General features: G+C 35.5%; 3 protein-coding genes across 3 annotated transcripts; 2 read left to right on the plus strand and 1 right to left on the minus strand.

Annotated features, from left to right (window-relative positions):
• Positions 1–86: 86 nt before the first annotated feature.
• On the plus strand, positions 87–3750 carry LOC141677315 (U-box domain-containing protein 10-like). Its single transcript, XM_074483187.1, has 4 exons — positions 87–515; positions 1662–1778; positions 1888–2340; positions 2459–3750. The coding sequence occupies exons 1-4, from the start codon at positions 195–197 to the stop codon at positions 3527–3529; spliced, it is 1962 nt and encodes a 653-aa protein (XP_074339288.1). The 5' UTR covers positions 87–194; the 3' UTR covers positions 3530–3750.
• Positions 3751–4935: 1185 nt separating this feature from the next.
• On the plus strand, positions 4936–7047 carry LOC141676688 (uncharacterized protein At1g66480-like). Its single transcript, XM_074482391.1, has 2 exons — positions 4936–5751; positions 6744–7047. The coding sequence occupies exons 1-2, from the start codon at positions 5182–5184 to the stop codon at positions 6795–6797; spliced, it is 624 nt and encodes a 207-aa protein (XP_074338492.1). The 5' UTR covers positions 4936–5181; the 3' UTR covers positions 6798–7047.
• An 828-nt stretch (positions 7048–7875) lies between these two features.
• LOC141677419 (putative 1-phosphatidylinositol-3-phosphate 5-kinase FAB1C) lies at positions 7876–16682 on the minus strand. Its single transcript, XM_074483348.1, has 11 exons — positions 14848–16682; positions 13443–14201; positions 13192–13345; positions 12772–13113; positions 11547–12266; positions 11119–11450; positions 10825–10951; positions 10565–10729; positions 8969–10438; positions 8542–8808; positions 7876–8260 (listed from the first exon to the last, which is right to left on the minus strand). The coding sequence occupies exons 1-11, from the start codon at positions 15309–15311 to the stop codon at positions 8006–8008; spliced, it is 5055 nt and encodes a 1684-aa protein (XP_074339449.1). The 5' UTR covers positions 15312–16682; the 3' UTR covers positions 7876–8005.
• Between the last annotated feature and the right edge of the window lie 1535 nt (positions 16683–18217).

The raw sequence follows: 18217 nt of genomic DNA on the forward strand, positions 1-18217 counted from the left end.
ACAAGTATAAGCAAAAATAGAAAACAAAAAAGCCAGCCAAACATGAGCTAAAGCAAATAACATGATAGCCAATACTATAATACCACAAGTTGTGTGTTTGTTTTTAAGCAATAAAAAAACACTCTCATTCTTAAACTTCCCATGTATAACAACTCTCTTTTCCTTGTCTTCATACTCCAAACTCCATTCTAAAAATGGCCGGCGGTGACACACCTCTCATCTCCGATGACTCCACGGCTGCTTCTATGCATGCATTATTAAGCCTTGTACAAGATGTTGTCAAAGCTTCAGGTGGTGGCTTTAAAGGTCCATTCAAAAAAGATTGTACAGACTTGGCCCGGAGGATTGCTTTGCTTTCTCATTTATTTGAAGAAGTTAGAGATTTTAAAGGTGATTTGAGTGCATTAGATGAGTTTAGTTCGAGTGGTTCTTGTTTGGTTGATCTTAAAGTTGTTGTTCAAGCTACAAAAGGATTGCTTGTTGCTGCCGACAGCTTTGATGCCAAGATCTCTCCTGTAAGATTTCTTTATTACACAAACATTGTGTGTATCTTATTTGTATAATGTGGTAATTAGCTGTTTTTGTTTTGTTTCAAGATTGTAGTTTAAGTCATTTTCAACTCTTGAATTGCAAGTATATTGCAGTTTAATCTAAATGTCCTAATTAGACCTTAATGTTATTGAAACGAGGTCGTACACATTGCACAAGGCTTCTCGTGCCCATCGTGTTAGGAGGTCAAGATTAATGCATTCTCTAACCTTAATTTAAACAAAGAGACTCTTTTTTTAAATTCGTGGTCTAAAATAATAAGTAGACATTTGATTATCGCGTCAAACATAATCTTCTAAATTGTGTAATTTGGGTCAACCATGATCTTCTAAATTGTGTAATTTGATCCAATACATAATAAATAGAAACTTGATTATCGCGCTAATTACAACCTGAATTATGCAATTTTAGATTATTGGTATATTTTTTTCATGGTCTGGTAGCTGGATTTTTCTCTAGACAACAAATTAATGTTTTGTTTTTTTGGCAGTCATTCTCCATAGAGTTTATGTATTTCTAATTTGTATTCCTAAATTAAAATAGGAAGATCATAGGATGGTACGGTTATAATCTCTTTGCTCTGTTTTAACAAGAGCTTTTTTGGTAGCTTATAACCTTTTCATAATGCTTATAGATCCTCTATTGAAATTCAGCTGTTTCTGCTTGGTATGACAGAGTTGATCATAAATATCCTCCATTTAGTCATTGTATATACAATCCATCCCAATCATACCATTTCCATGATCATTCCCATCAGCTAATCATTAGTTTTTTTCGGCTGATCCAGCTCATATTATAGATTAAGGTGATGAATTAAAATTCGTAAAGATAAAAAATGGGAAAGCTACATATTGACAATCAGGAGGTGATTTTCTGGGGTTGAATTGATCTAGGAAGCCAAGTTACATATGCCGGGCTATAGAATATTTTGTACATAGAGTTCTATGCAATACTGACCACTACTACACATTAGCAATTCTCCTAAAAGTCGAGAATTTTGAGTAGCCTGTTAACCATGTGTTGGAAGACTTCCTTCTAATCCTCTTCATGTTTATATTTGTCCCTGCAGTGATTCCTTATTTATTTACTAGCTTTCTGATTTCTGATTTCAGGAAGGAGCTGCCAAGAAAATTGCCTTTCAGTTTCAGTGCTTGACATGGAAACTTGAGAGAACATTGAAAAACTTTCCGTATGATCAATTAGAAATCTCTGAGGAAGTACAAGAACAGGTAAGACTTGAGCCGATCAGACTTGTTCAAAGAAAGACTTAAGCATTTTTTGTTGGCAACATTATATCAGTTGAGCTTATTTGTCATACAACCTGTTTTTTTCTTCCAGGTTGATCTGGTAAGAGGACAGTTGAGAAGAGCAACAGAACGATATGGTGGATCACTAACTCCGAGTAGATTGTCACGTGCTTTATCCCAGCCACTGGATAAAGAGATTGACCCATTACAGTCAAGGAACAGGATAATTGGGAGTTTACATGTTGAGAGTACAGGTAGCATTGATCATGAAGTTACGGAAAAAGTGGAAATTTCTCCAAGAACTAATTCTTCAAAAGGTTATGGATCAGATCAGATGATTCATAGGTTAGAAAGGAGGGGAAGCTCCTCTGCATCATCTGATATCTGTTTATTGAACAATGCTGATGCTGATGATGGAGAAAGCTCATCCCCGAAAAGCTCAGAAGAGAATAGAAAGCCTGGTTCTCCTGTAATTCCTGATGACTTTTTATGTCCAATTTCTCTCGAAGTGATGAGAGACCCTGTTATAGTGGCTACCGGGCAGGTAAAATTTGCATAAAAAATGTGAATATTAGAAATGTGTTCTATGTAATTTACTTCCACTTCTCGACAATTTATTTAGGCACTTTCTTTCTGATTGTATCTTCCTCATGATTGTGCAGACATACGAGAGATCCTACATCCAGAGATGGATTGATTGCGGCAATACAAAGTGTCCGAAAACTCAACAAAAACTTCAACATCTCACTTTAACCCCAAACTATGTTTTAAGAAGTCTTATTACTCAGTGGTGTGTAACACACAATGTTGAACAGCCAACAGCACTAACAAGTGGGAAGGTTAAAAGAAGTGATGGAACATTTCGTGATGTTAGCGGAGAGATAGCAGCTATCGAGTCACTTGTCCGTAAGCTCTCTAGCCGATCTATTGAGGAGCGTAGGGCAGCAGTGAAAGAAATTCGATCACTTTCTAAGAGAAGCACAGATAACAGGATACTAATTGGAGAAGCAGGAGCTATACCTATTCTTGTGAGCTTACTGACTTCTGATGATGGCATAACTCAAGATAATTCAATCACTTCCATTCTAAACCTTTCAATATATGAACACAACAAAGGACTTATAATGCTAGCTGGTGCCATTCCTTCTATCGTCCAAGTCCTCAGAGCTGGAAGCATGGAAACAAAAGAAAACGCGGCAGCAACACTTTTTAGCTTGTCTCTCGCGGATGAGAACAAAATTATCATTGGTGCATCTGGTGCAATACCCGCTTTGGTTGAACTGCTCCACAGTGGAAGCTCAAGAGGGAAGAAAGATGCTGCAACAGCTTTGTTTAATTTGTGCATTTATCAAGGAAACAAGGGCAGGGCTGTCAGGGCTGGGATCATTGCAGCATTGTTGAAGATGCTCACAGATACAAGTAGTTGCATGGTGGACGAAGCATTGACTATACTCTCTGTTCTTGTTAATCACCAAGAGGCTAAGGCTGCCATTGTAAAAGCTAGCACCATACCAGCATTGATAGACCTTTTAAGAACAGGCCTACCCCGAAACAAAGAGAATGCAGCTGCCATTTTACTTTCTTTGTGCAAGAGAGATAACGAGAATCTTGCATCACTAAGTAGGCTTGGCGCGATTATACCACTGACAGAGCTTGTCAAGAATGGCACCGAGAGGGCCAAGCGAAAGGCTACTTCATTGTTGGGGCATCTTCGAAAATCGAAACAGCTTTGACAGGTCAAGCACACAAGAAAATTAATTAATTAATAATTATTTTAATTTTAATTTATTTTATTCTATATGATAATGAATCACAGGTTTTTTCTACTTATATTTCGGTGTCATTGTGGGTTGAAGTATCTAATGCTTAAAGCATGAGAAATAAGAACAATGTCATGCTTACCAATGTACTTATATCATTTATTCTATATACAAGTGCATAAATTCTTTTGACAGAGTCTGTAATTTGCAACCAACTTTTTAGATACGCCCGCACATTCAAAGAAGCTCGACCAACCTACAAATTCAAAGAAGGCCTGTACAGGACCTGTACACGGTGTACATCTTAACCTACCCAGACTCTCCTCTCGAACAGAATCATCTTCATTACATGATATCAGGACGAGATGTGTGCAAACATTAATTCTTAAAACAGAACCGTGTTTTCCATAATATCTCTGTATTTTCAGAAAAAATATTATTATTCCGAACGCTGTTGTAGAAACTACACATCCAAAAATACTATTTCCTTTGGAATCTCTGTGTCGGCAAGGAGGTAGAAACAAAACAGAAAAAAAGAGTATCTATATCCTTGTAGTTTCACTTCTTATATCAACATCTCTTGTTGTCCCGGGGCCGTGTCACGGGTGAGCTAGGAGAACAAGAAACAACAACATTAACATCAACAAGCCGCGTTAATATATTCGTGTATTTCATCCATTTCTGTCAGTTTTCTTGTCAAGTTCTAGCCGACGTTTATTAAAGATACAAAAATTTATAATCCACACGAATTAGCAGCAGAGTACGTGATAAGTTACCAACAAAGGGTTGGTGCAGTGATCGAGATCTTGATTTCTCTACGAGAGATCAAGGGTTCGAGTTCCTGTGTGTGCGTGAGTTTATCTATTTAAAAATGTAATAAGCTTGGGACCAGTTTACAGGTTACTAAAGATTATACAGTCGGCATGTTTCTCTTTTTAGTTGAATTTATTTTAGTAAACATGATGATTTGCTTTAGAGAGTACTTTCCAGTTTGCACCAACTTTGATTATATCAAGATTAGTCAGGAGTCGCTGTTAAATGGAATCTATAACAATTTTCTTGAATTTACACTTTGATTGTCGTCCATATGTCACTTTCATTGAAGGTTAACTCCCATTTCATGTGCATGATTACCTAATCATCTGTTTATCCCTGGCTTTAGCATATCTCATAAGTCATACCCCTCCCTATATTCATATTTGTTTAAAACTTAAGAGTGCGTGAGTATTTAAATTTCTGTTTTTAATTTGGAAAATGAAATAAAAACCAGTATATTGCTAACTGACTGTGTTTCATTTTCAAATTAGTTTGCTATATGTTAATGATGATTTTTAGTAATAAAAATACTCTTGACCATCATTTAAAAATACAAAATCCCAATAATTCATAATCTAGTTAAAGTCAATAACAACTAACAAGTACTGTTTTTAAGATGCCTTGCTTATTTGACCCTAGAACCACCAACAGCCAGCCCATACACAATCTCTAACTGATCATCCAACCAACACTGTGCCAAAATATTCAAGCTCTGCGTACTAAACAGCTAAGTCTTACAAACAGGATAAATTTTGTGCATTTCACACCCAAAACACACACACAGAAACCTTCTAGCTTGCGTAAACGAGATGGGAAACACCTTGGGAGGAAAAAAGAGAGCAAAGATTATGAAAATCAATGGTGAAACAATGAAGTTAAAGACTCCAGTTCAAGCTGGTTCAGTCACCAAGGACTATCCAGGCTATGTTCTGTTAGATTCAGAAGCTGTTAAGCATTTCGGGATTCGAGCGAAGCCACTAGGACTTCACCAAGAACTCAAGCCGAAAAGGCTATATTTTTTAGTAGAATTGCCGAAAGTTGCAGAAGATAGAACAATGAGGAAAGTGAGGTCAGGCATTAACATGAGTGCTAAAGACAGACTAGAGAGCCTAATGCTAGCGAAAAGATCGGTTTCTGATCTTTCGTTGATGCAACAAAAGAGCAGCATTGGTGAGGAGAGGAGAGAAGTCATGGAAAGTGAGCCCGGGAGGTTGAAAATGAGGTTGCCTAAGGCAGAAGTGCAGAAGTTGATGAGTGAAAGCAAGTCCGAGGCCGAGGCGGCGGAGAGGATAATGCAGCTTTGTTTGGATGGCCAACAGGAAGTGCATTGGAAGGAAGGTGGCAATGGAAGAGTTAGCCAGGGCGTCAAGCCGCGTGAGGTATGTTCTTTCCTCAGAAAACTTTAATTTTGTTATTTCTTGTTTTTTTGTTTGTTTTTTGGCCTTTGAATCTTCTTTGGTATTTTCATGTGCTTGGCCTTTTCGCTTTGTATATTAGTTGCTATCCGGCTGTTCTCAAGCTCTCTCATAATCTCTAACAAATTAATTGCAAGTACGTACTTATTACTAAACGGATGGGTTATAACATCACTTACAAATATAACATCACTTACAAAAATAACCGATGTTTAAATATAATATAGAAAAACCGATATCTAAAACCTAAACCTTTAATAAGTACAATTATACACGCGAGGATATCGGTTAAAAATTACCTAGACATCGATTTTTAGCCGATATCTATTACCATATTTTTAGTAATATAATATCCTTCTCCAAAAAACTTATTTCACAAATAAAAGTTGATGAATTCGAACGCACTCATTCCAGGATAGTATTTCGTTTTAATACCGAAACTAAAAATGTGTCCATACTCCATCGAGAATGATAACTAAGTTTCGTTTTTTATATGAAATCGAACTCGTGGCTATGGTCTATGTAAAATAGATGTTTTCCTTTTTTAGCGAAATCGAACTCGTCGTGGCCATAATAACTGTATAACTATATTCTGTACGCAAAATACGAACGAATTTTGGCACTAAACTTTGAAATAAGAAAAATCAAGTATTCTACAGAAATAGTTTGGAACACCTTTTCTCGCAACAGTATTGTTTTCAAATTTCAGTTTAGCCAGACTATCTTGTATTGACATAGTCAATTAAACTCTAACAATAAGTTGTAGAACCTAATAGTAATTAAAAACAACTTTAATTTATCAGATAATGTGTTGGTACATCTGTCGGTCTTATCTTTTCCGAAAGTTTATTTTACACATTTCGATCATGTTATGTATGTATTTCTTTTATGTATAATTTCATGTGTCACCCCACCCCCATACATACTGAAGCAATATGAATTTACTTTACATGCAGAAGCGAGTCGGTTTCTTGCCTGTCAATTTAGGAGAGATTCATGAATCAGCATGACAGTGCTCCGGAACGAAGCTGTTGTTACATTTCGTGTAGATTCGCGTCGTGTATATTTTATATGAGTATATGTATCACGCATATATATACATATTCTCACGAGCAAGACAACAACTAATAGCGTCTTTGTAATCTTGCGGCTCTGATAATTTTTTGGCTTATTTTGATTGACCATCAGAATTACCATACATGCCCTTATTTCCTCAAGTGAACAAAGTAAAAAAACGAGAATATATAAAATTTTGCGATATTTCTGTGGTAGCCTGGTACGCATACATTTAGTGAAGAACGGGAACTCCTAAAAATAAAATTTACGTTTCTTTTTTATAAAAACTTTTGAAAAAATATTATAGGTTCTCTATAAAAATTCAAAATTACAAGAATATCGTCACAGAATTTAAACAAGTGTCCGCAAAGAAAAATTCAGTCTCCCCCCTTGTGGTAGCGGCATATTTATGATATTCAATTTCATAATAGATAATCCGAGATCACCTTTTTTTTTAGTGTAATTTCAACATAAAATTTATATGTATTTATAGTTCAGATGACACCTTAAATAACTTCACGTTTATACTGGTATATGCAGAATCCAGAAATTTTAGTTTATAATTATACCGGACAAATTTTGAGAATACGTCATAATTTTTTGAATTTCGAGAAGCACATGCATGTTTTAAAATAAAATAAAAAGTGTGTGTTCCAGGTATCCGTTACCAGCTGCTCCTCTCTGTACATAGGCAAGTGGCATTACATAATAAGAGTGGATGTTTAAAAACCCACTATTCGAATAACTCGCAGATGTGCATTACGCTCCGGTGAAATGTGAACCAATTGAGTTTTCTAAACCTAACCCCCATTCAAACAAGACTTTCTGTTACATCTGCACGTGCAGACATTAGACGGCAACCTCCAGATTTAAAGTAATACTAACCTTTAAAGTCATTCTGTTGGACTTTAAAGATTATTTTAAGGTAGAAACCAAAATCCGGCATCAAACTCGATGATCAAATATCTACGTGCTATCTACGAAATTCTGTCCCATAGCTACCGACATTTTTATAAAAGACAACCTAAACCATGCAAAGATCGACAGTCAATTGTTTATTATTCGATAAATGTGTTACAAAAGATTAGATGCAATGTACATAATGTAACATGAATTGTGCTTAAACTAAATCCTAACATTGTCCTACTGCTGGCATGAAATTTTATGTCGACCACTGATCAGGCACTGTAAGAAAATAGGTTGTCATCGCCTTTCTAAATCTTTTCTTGTACAGTTTCGGAGAAACGATAGTCGGGGCAGCATTCTTTGCACCTCCTAGTATTCCAGAGCTCTTCACCCATGTCTCTAAGTGCTTGTCCCATGTATATTGTCTCATGTAGTCAATTATCCCCAGTACCAGCTCATTCCGTTCTTCATCCACTCCCACCAGCAAAGAATAATCCATAACATCCACAGACTGCAAAGCAGTGCAACAACTTGGAACTCAAAAACCAGTAAACTATTTTTAATAAACTCGCCAATCCTTAATCTTAAAGTATGTTAACATTTATATGATTCCCTATTTCTGTTTTTTTTTCACTTATATGAAGCGTTGTCAATATTATTTCACCCCCATTGTTCATTAAGCATATCGAGAGTCATCATCATGACTTGCACCACATTACTATACCCAATATCAACTAATGTCGAGTATACATAAATTTTAATAGTATATGTACTTGGATAGATTATGCTTACCGCTAAAAATGATGTGTCATTCCAAACTGCTCTTTCCAGGCTTCTCTTGGCCTTACTTCCAAGAAACATAGGTTTTGTTCGCAATGCTTCCAAGAGATTCATATCAAGTAACACCTTGTTCACTCCGGTAGTATCTGAATTGTAACGGGACCGTGCAGAGCCCTTAAGATCATAGATTCTTGAAATGTTTCTTCTAAAAAATAGATTCTCCATCACCATCAGGTCCATTTTAGTTTCCTTGCCACCCTTCAAGTGTTTAACAGTCACCTAAGTTTTTCAAAAAAAAAATAGATCAACTAGAGTACTATCAAACCCTCCTTCCCAACTCCAGCAAAACACAAGGAACAGGCATTTGTTGACTGACAAACGTATAAAAAAGAAAAATAATATAAAGACGACGAGAGCATATAATAAGATTGAAATCAACCTGAAATATCCCCAGAATTTTCGCAAGACATGTCGGACTTTTAGAGTCCACGGAAGATTTCATATATTTGAAGTACTCAGGTGCAAACTCTTCAAATGATTCTAATTCAGTTTTTGTTACTTGCTTCACAATAAACCTTTCATCCAAAGACTTTGCAAAGTAGACATTGCTTTTCCCTCCTTGCGCATTCCACCTCTCGCAACGGCTCAAAGAATGTACAAGATCTACTTCGTTACAACCACATTTCTTTCTCAGAGCATCAAATTGCTTTGGGAAATAACAGGTAACTGAAAACTTCACCCTTCCTCCAACATTAGGTGATTCAGCCTCGAAAGAAATTTTAAAATGGGGACTACTACTAGGCTCTGTTAGTATGGTACTAATAGTTGTCGAAACATCTTCAGAACCATAACTCCCGTAGTTGATATAATCCAAGTCCAAAGACCCAAAAGACTGCCAGGCTGGAATGGTTGAAGCTGCAGAATCCTCTCGCTTTAGTTGAGCAGCATTCCAGGCTTCTTCAAATCCACTAGATTTATCGGCTATCCAATCTTTATGCTCTCTGGAACTGAGCACATAAGATATAGCACTAGTCGGTTCATTATCATAAACAACAATAATCAAATCTGTCTGGCCATTTGATGAAAGTACTAATCGTGCCCCTTTAGGCAAAAGATATGCGGAAGAAACAAATGAGGGTAACGTGTTCCAAAGGTTATATTTCTGGGCCTCATGAGGTGAGATTTGAGAGAATGTCCTTTGTACATCAGGTAAGGGATCTCTTAGCATGTTTACATAATCCTCAGAAGTGTGGAAAGATCTGACTGCGGATAAATGCAATGAGGAGGGAGGCAATCCTTTCTTTACTCTTTCTTGATATCTTAAAGCAGAATCGAATGATTGAACTCTTGCTGGGGATGATAATCTCCTTGCAGGTAATTTTAATGGACTATAGTCTGCTGTACCATTCCATACGGAGTCAATTTTATCAGACAATTCAGATGCTGCTGAGGGAATACGCTCTAATGATGTCTTGTTATCGATAGATACCCCATCTGAATGTGTCTCCCCCTTATCCTTAGTCTCACATGACGTCGATATGCCCACTCCACCAACACCAAATTCAACAACTGATGCTTCAGGCTCACCGTCAGGTGTGTATATCGACTCTTTCTGGGGAAAATCTGGCAAATTTAAATTCTGATCAGACACACTGACATTATTATGGTCATGGGAAAGGGTGACATCGCTGATGCTGAGAGATGAAGCACTTCTCGAATTTTTTAGGCCAGCATTATCCAAAGCACCAAGCTGTGTCCCGGAGCTAAGGCGAGAATCCAATGAACTAAGCCGGTGATCCCAATCATGTGAAACAATCAGGAGAGATTGTCTCAAGCGATTAAGTTCAAATACATCCATTGTCGCTGTAACTAGTTCTGGACAGTCTTTGCTAATTGGTTGGAGTACGCACTGTATCAAAAACACGGAAGCCAGTGAAAATTAGCAAAACAAAATTAAATACATAATTTCAAAGCATAGATTAATCTCAAATGATAGAAAACACTCAATCTAGCAGTATATCTGCATGCAGCTTACATTAGAATCATCTCTCTCTTTTATAAGCTGGTCTTTCAATTCAATGATGTGACTATGTAACACATTTTTATCGGCTGATTCATGTCCAAGGGAGGTACATTTTTGTTCAATCCTATGAAGCACCCCCAATATTTCCTCATACAGAGTATTTTGCTTGATCAAAAGCTGCAGTGGAATAAAGAGACTAGACTATTAGAAACAGAATTCATGCAGTCTTATTATTACTCTACATAATATCACATAATTTTAGTGTAAATCACCTCTGCTGTCTCTTTCTTTAGCCAATCCTGTTGAGAATGAGGAATGAATTCAAGAACTGGCGGGGGTAAACATACAGAGAGAATATCAATAGGAGAGTAGCGGAAGAATGCGACCATGCTACCAAAACTGTTATCAGCAAAATCAAAATTTTATTAATTATGAACAGGGTAAAGAATTAGATACAAACACAGACATGTGTTGATACGGATTTGTTTTAAGCAATACCACATGCAAATTATAAAATGCAGAAATTAAACTAAAAGATAGAAGTCCTACTAAAAAAATATCATTACCCATAATACCGAAGACAGTCCCTTTGGAGAGAATGACCACAGCTTGCAACGCGATTTGCAGTTGCATGGTTTGAAAAACTAAGTTCTAGAAACTTCCCAAAGGAAAGGCCCCAAGCAGCATCGGACATAATCACTCTGCGGGTTGCTGGTGGAACTCCATCTATATGTGTACACCTCAGGCACCGGTGCCACATCCAAATTTTTCCATCTCGTTCTCCAGGTAGCTTTACTGTGGGAAGCCTTCTAACATTTATTGTAAGATTACCCTGCTGGTGAGTATAGCATACTACATGGCAATCAGCTGGTTCTTTGCATGATTTACAGCAGGATGTCTAGCATTACAAGTGCACAGGTTCAATAATCCCATGTATTAAACTACCGCAAAATAATAACTACTAAAAAGAGAATTAAAAAGCAAAATTAGTTACCTGATCAAATAGATCATCTTGAAGATACCTACCAAGTGGTTTATCAAAACAACCATAGAATTTTATGCGCAAGAGCCGAGAACGCTCGCACACAGTTCCATTCAGCACACAGCGACTTGAAAACGATACCAGTATGCTCTGGTGACTATCACCTGCTGAATGGTATTCACTAGAGGCATCAACAGCAATTACTTCTTCAAGCTTTTTCGGACTGGAGAGATCCTGTGGTTGTGTATGGCTTATGGTCATTTGGAAATTTTCCTCATCATTTCTTCTTTCAGAACTATGAACTACATCTGGCCTATATTCTTCCAAGGCTTCTGTAGCTGTTAAGTGATCATTTAACACATCTGAGGATCCGACTCTATACTCCACAAAGTTGGGAGAAGAGATGAACTGAGGATGAAAAGGTTCAAGTCTTGACTCTCTTTCCTCAAGTTCTAGATTGAGGCCTGCAGACTCCTCATTAAAACTTGGGAGATCAGCAACTTCTGAGTAGGAGGTTAAAGCAACAGAAGTAGGAATAACAGAAATAGTACTATCAACACTTGTCCTCTCTAGTAGTGAAATTGAGGATCCCACCATTGGTTTAGGTAAGCTAGCACCCTCGTCTGCAAGGAAAGAAGTTTCAAGGGACAAATGATAGGCTGCAAAAACAGCATACTGAACTACATGTTTAACTTTTTTTAGTTCTTCACGACATGAACCCTTCAGCAGGACCTAATGAGAACAGAAAATAAAGAATAAGTAATAAGACTTCGCTTGACCGAAAAATAGTTCTGGAAGCAAAAATAGTAAGCAACATAAAAGATAAACTTTGAATATAAGCATAGACTTGGATGCAAAAAAGGGATTCAGGTATTGAAGCATTTAACATCTGAAAAATAAATACTTCTATGGTAGATGCTCAACTAGATGCAAGCATGCAACTTTCTCGCTATCAGATATTGTACTTTCAAGAGCGCACGGAAAATTAATTAGGTGAACCATTTACAATACTTGCTTTCAGAGACACACTGTACCGATTAACTATTTACATATTCTAACAGATTGATCATCAAAAAAATACATCTTCATTAAAAGATCAAAAAGTAATTGCAGTTTCCACTATTTCTAAAATTTGAAATAAATTTGGAGATAAATACGCTTCCTACATTTAATCACATTGGAGGGGTCGAATTGTGCCCCTGTGAATTAAGTAATGCATAGAGATGGAAATTCTTACCGTGCAGCCTAAACGCCGTGGACAACCTTCAAAGAACATTAAGGTTTTAGATGGCTTCCTTTGGAGCTGATTAGCTTGTTCAAGGTCTTCAGATACTTTTTCTATCCGGAAGAGTTCACAATGTCCCAACCGCGCTACAGACAACTTATCAATAGGAGTTATAGAAGCACCTGTGCACCTAGCTATTCTCTGAAGTAATGGCTTTTTAACATTCAACACCAAGGAGATCTCCTTTGCCAACAGATACTCCTGGGCATAAGAAGATACACCTTTCTCAACCAGTAAAACATTTGGGTGATGAGCCTCTATTCTTGAAACAATCATCTTCAGATAATCAATTTCCTATTAAGCAACGTAAAGGTCATAAGCTAATAATTCCCAATCGATCTCACCAAATAAATCAGATTTCAGAGAACAAACCTGTTGTAGTAGCGTATCAAAGGACGCCAGTTGATTGGGAACTCTTTGGTACTCAAGTGCTCCATCCAAGATAAGTAATCTTGTGTTTCTGTACTGTGAAATCATGCGCTTGTGTTTTATATTTTTTGTACAAACTACTCCTTTAATGAACTTGCTGCAGGCATATGAATAAGATTAGATATATAACATTAAACTCTTCATGATTTACTGCATAGACTAGAATACAGTTAAAAGAGAAGACGGGTGTTTACCTTTCACTGGGAATTCCAGAGGCTATACATTTAACTTTAACATAGTCAACAGGATCCATACTACCACCTCTGCTAGTATCTGGTCTAACAAAGTTTGCAGCTTGCCAAGATATTGCTGTAACTACATCTAGCCAGCTGTCTTCACTGTTTTCTTTACCCAAATTTATTCCCTCCCCAAGCAAAAGCTGTGACACGAGAGCTCTAAAATGCCCCTGAACAACAGCTCTTAATGAATCCTTTTGGCCACCATTTTCTTTATCCTTCTCAGATAACATGCTGTTAAGGTCACCTGATGAAAACATTGCAGTTGACTCCCCAATGTCATCTTCATCATCTTCATATGCAAAGAAGTTGTCTTCTTTCTCATCGTTTTCATCAACAGCAGGTGGAGGAAACCAGATAAGTCCATTGTTCTCCAAATCTAGTGGACGCTGATCTTGATAAGTCAAAGATTTATCCTCCTTGTGACAAGTTTTGTCTCGATCCTGAGACCCTGTCTCAGACCTTTCTGCCGAATTTTCTTGATCAGAGGGACCATTCTGAAACCTTGAGGTCCCCACTTGCTCCTGCTCTACAGGATGCCCTATCCTATTAAAATTATGGATCCTACAGGGACTGTCCAATGGACTTGATCCAACTGACTTGGAACTGTAAAACTCATGTCTAGCACTAATACTACTGGAATCTACATCCGATGTATCATCAAAAAAAGAACTGAAAAAGGTTTTGTTGGAATCCTCTCTATCATCGTCATCGCTCCTACAAAACAACATATGCATTATATAATTAGTGTTTTAAAGCAGCAGCAATTTCTGATAATGAAACAGGTTATTGAAATGTTGTGACAAAGATGGAACAAGTAATTCAGTGTGCTATATTAGGAAGAGATGAATTAGGCTTACAACTACAACTGTCGGCACAACCGTAAACCATCAAAAGAAAAAAAAAATCCGACGCATTAATAGAATCTCAAATACTTGTTATAGTTTGTTTATAAGGAATAGAATCTGAGTGGAGTTACGATGTGCTTATTTTGCAATATTAAATCATTTATACTAATCTAATGAACTCCATATTGCCACTTTTTAGTTTTATTATAAGACTTACTCATTAGTCCTTAGTAATAAATTAATCACATGGAACACAATTAGAGCGTAAACAGTTCTATGATCCCCAATTAAAAATTCTTTTAAGCAAGCATAACTGTGAGAAAGTCCCGCGGCGACCGATATAAAAATAATGGAAGACAGATTTAAACTTTACATGTAGTCCCTGTGCCAAACAAATACTGTACATTATAAGTTGCATGTTTAGCTTAGACAAATTCACTCTGTTTAATCAAGATGAGCTACTTTGGTATTCAAAAAATGAATATGAAGATTGGAATTCAAGAACAATTTTTTACCTGCTTGGAGAGTAATGAATTATGCTTCTGGCGGAATCTGGATGACAACAATCACATCTCCCAGTAGAACATGGAGATGGTGGTTCAGGGCTTTGTCTAGGCGAGTCTGAAGGATAAACTTTTTCAATGAACTTCTTCCCAACCTTTTCCCTGTTACCGATATGAGAGCAGAACTTGCAATAGTTAGTAAGAGCACCAGCCTCAGATAGGCCATCTGCCATCAAATTTCCTGATGAAACAGCACCAGTACAACCATTTGACTGCACACAGTTCTCGCACAATATCCTACAACATCTTTGGCAAGGATACCCTATGCAAGACTCCGCTAAAGGCATCATGCAATCGCAGCAAATTTTCGCCATCTTGTATTCACCAGAACAAGAATCTAGATCACCACTTCCCCGATAAATCCAAGATCCAACTTTATGTATCAAATCCAGAATTGAACTATCAGGTATTCCCATAGAATACACCAACCACCATATATATATCACCCCCAGAAAAACTATATCTCTCCTCTTTCTTCACTTAATGTACCCAATTTTTGTATCAAAGATTCAAACTGTAAACTTTACCCAACTAATAGAGGTGAAATTTACCAAACCCACAATAAAAATGGTGAGTTGTATAAAGTTATACTATTATCCTTTCTACCTGATCAGTCAGAATAAAAGTAACAAGAAAGGAATCAAATTTTCCCTTGGATTTCAATATATCTCAAAGAGAATTAATCAACACCTTCCTTACTGTCTTTACAAAATCTGTATTAGTATATAATGACACAAACATCTATAGACCTTCTTCTTTTTCCTGTTTTTTCCTGCTCAAACCCTAAAAACCCAAATCAACCAATCCAAGAAACTTCAAGATTACACCTAAAGATTGAATCTTTAACCAAAATAAAATCCACTTCTCCTAAAGTTTCAATCTTTATGCATCAAACAGTCAAAACACAAACAACCCACATCCAGAAACGTCAAGATTATACCTAAAGATTGAATCGTTATCCAATACAAACTCCCCTTCTCCTAAAGTTTCAATCTTTATGCATCAAAGAGTCAAAACACAAACAGCCACATCAAGAAACTTCAAGATTTTGCTAAAGAATGAATCTTTATCCAAAATAAAATCCACTTCTCTTAAAGTTTCAATCTCTATGCATCAAACAGTCAAAACACAAACAGCACACATCAAGAAACTTCAAGATTATGCTAAAGATTGAATTTTTATCCAAAAAAAAAAATCCACTTCTCCTAAATTTCCAATCTTTATGCACCAAACAGTCAAAACACAAACAACCCACCTCAAGAAACTTCAAGATTATGCTAAAGATTGAATCTTTATCCAAAACAAGATCCACTTCTCATAAAGTTTCAATCTTTATGCCACAAACAGTCAAAACACAAACAACCCAAATCAAGAAAACTAAAGAAACAGTCAAATCAAGTAAAAGATAAGCAAACTTAAAGAAGAAAAAGGATTGAAATGAAAAGAAGAAATAGAAAGAGTACTGAGAAATTTCCCTTTGCATTAAATTGACAAGCTCTCATCTCCATTAAAATTTGATTGTTGATGAACACTCCTACTGCTTCTACTTTCTCTTTCATACCCTTCTTTCCCGGTGAAGCTTTCATTTTCACAACTCAATTCTCCATTAAACAATCTATACTGTCCCACATCACACATACAATACAACTAGTATTATACAATACCCATGTGTTTGTTTATATATATAAACATTTTATACAAATTAATATTATTTGCAAGTATTTTTTATGTGTTATTTTCTTTGTATTCTCTCTAGCTTTTTCCACCCATTGCTGTCAACTTTATCTTTGTTCTAAGTTTATGTTTGTTCTGAGTTTATGTCATGAAAATGAACGCTTTATCTTTGTCATACCCACCTATTTATTTATTATGTTTCTTATTCTGGTTATTTTATTTTATTTAATATTGAAATTTGTCATCAACCATTGGCTAGCACAATCTTTTCTTTAAGTACTCACAATATTTTCTTATAGATATTTAACTAACACCCGATTTAATTATTATTGTAAGTTATGTTAACATTATAGATATTCAACTTATATTGAATGTTGTTAATCACTAATCGGTATTAATTAATTGATAGATCTATTTTATAACACTTAATTCATAATTGAAAATAATTAAAATAACTAGTTGGATATAGTAAAATAATCAAATAATATTAATTTACTACCCCTGTTATATTAAAATGAAAAATCTATAGTGATCAATTAAATTATGGGAGTACCTTGTAAAATTTAATCAAAAAATCAATTGATTTAATTGAAAGTTTAGAATAATGCTTATATTCCATTTATTATATTAATACATGTCAGAGATTTGTGGCAAAAAAAATACATGTCAGAGACTACTTCTTACTAAGAAGACTCGTAAGAGAATCTTCAATAGGGGTTGCCAAAAGACTACTTCTTACTAAGAAGACTCGTAAGAGAATCTTCAATAGGGGTTGTCAAACTTATGTGACATGGCATCCTTGGTTGCCGAGTTTGGAGGTTGACAAAGGTTGCCTACCAAGATTGCAACTTCCTAAATTAACAAAAAGTCATAAAAATATTTAAATTATATATTATTCAACCCATTTTTATATTAAACTAAATATAAGGGATCACATGACCAACCTTTAATGTTACTTAATTATTGTTGCAAAATTTTAATAAATGTTGCCAAGAGTGACATGGATGTAAGAGAAAACCTAAAAAACAATATATTTAATGATTTGTCCTGATTTTGCAATTTTATTAACAAATTCTATTGGAGATATCCTAACTAGTATATGAAAGCAATTAGGCAAATGTTGAATTTAAAGTAGTACTAATATTTCCTTTATTTTAACTTTGTGTCATAACTCAAAAGTAAAATGTATTGTCAATTACTGTACCAACCTTCAATGGGTTGGTTGGTTGATATTTTAAACCTCACATAATAACTATATTGAAAAAAAATATTTAAATTTCCAATAACATCTGTTAGGCGGATGTTTAGATGATCTGATTTTAATTGATTAATATGATCTACTAACAAGTTTTATACATATGGTTATGGTACTTTTTCGCAATAATTCTTAAACTAGTTAATATTTCATGATTCAAAAAATAAGCAATTTATGTTGAATATGTGTTTTCAAAAATTATAAAATATTTATAGATTAAATATTTATATTAGTTATAAAATTAGACATTAATTCACATGTATGTAGTTGATTTAGAGCCTTTCAACTATTTATATAAAACATTATCAGTTAGGTCACATACTAGATAATTATTATTAAAATTTAGTTTACTATGATTTATATAAACCTGACCCTGGCCTTTAAAACAATAAA

The sequence above is a fragment of the Apium graveolens genome, chromosome 8, assembly GCF_009905375.1.
Source record: "Apium graveolens cultivar Ventura chromosome 8, ASM990537v1, whole genome shotgun sequence".
NCBI lineage: Eukaryota > Viridiplantae > Streptophyta > Magnoliopsida > Apiales > Apiaceae > Apium > Apium graveolens.

Excerpts from the sequence above, each read along its gene's own strand:
- LOC141677419 (XM_074483348.1), bottom strand. The coding sequence starts at position 15,311 with ATGGGAATACCTGATAGTTCAATTCTGGATTTGATACATAAAGTTGGA. Across the intron at positions 12,267-12,771 it reads CACGGCGTTTAGGCTGCACG|GTCCTGCTGAAGGGTTCATG; the intron begins GTAAGAATTTCC and ends TGTTCTCATTAG. Across the intron at positions 10,952-11,118 it reads GACTGTCTTCGGTATTATGG|TTTTGGTAGCATGGTCGCAT; the intron begins GTAATGATATTT and ends TGCTGATAACAG.
- LOC141676688 (XM_074482391.1), top strand. The coding sequence starts at position 5,182 with ATGGGAAACACCTTGGGAGGAAAAAAGAGAGCAAAGATTATGAAAATC. Across the intron at positions 5,752-6,743 it reads AGGGCGTCAAGCCGCGTGAG|AAGCGAGTCGGTTTCTTGCC; the intron begins GTATGTTCTTTC and ends CTTTACATGCAG.
- LOC141677315 (XM_074483187.1), top strand. The coding sequence starts at position 195 with ATGGCCGGCGGTGACACACCTCTCATCTCCGATGACTCCACGGCTGCT. Across the intron at positions 516-1,661 it reads TTGATGCCAAGATCTCTCCT|GAAGGAGCTGCCAAGAAAAT; the intron begins GTAAGATTTCTT and ends TTCTGATTTCAG. Across the intron at positions 1,779-1,887 it reads CTGAGGAAGTACAAGAACAG|GTTGATCTGGTAAGAGGACA; the intron begins GTAAGACTTGAG and ends TTTTTCTTCCAG.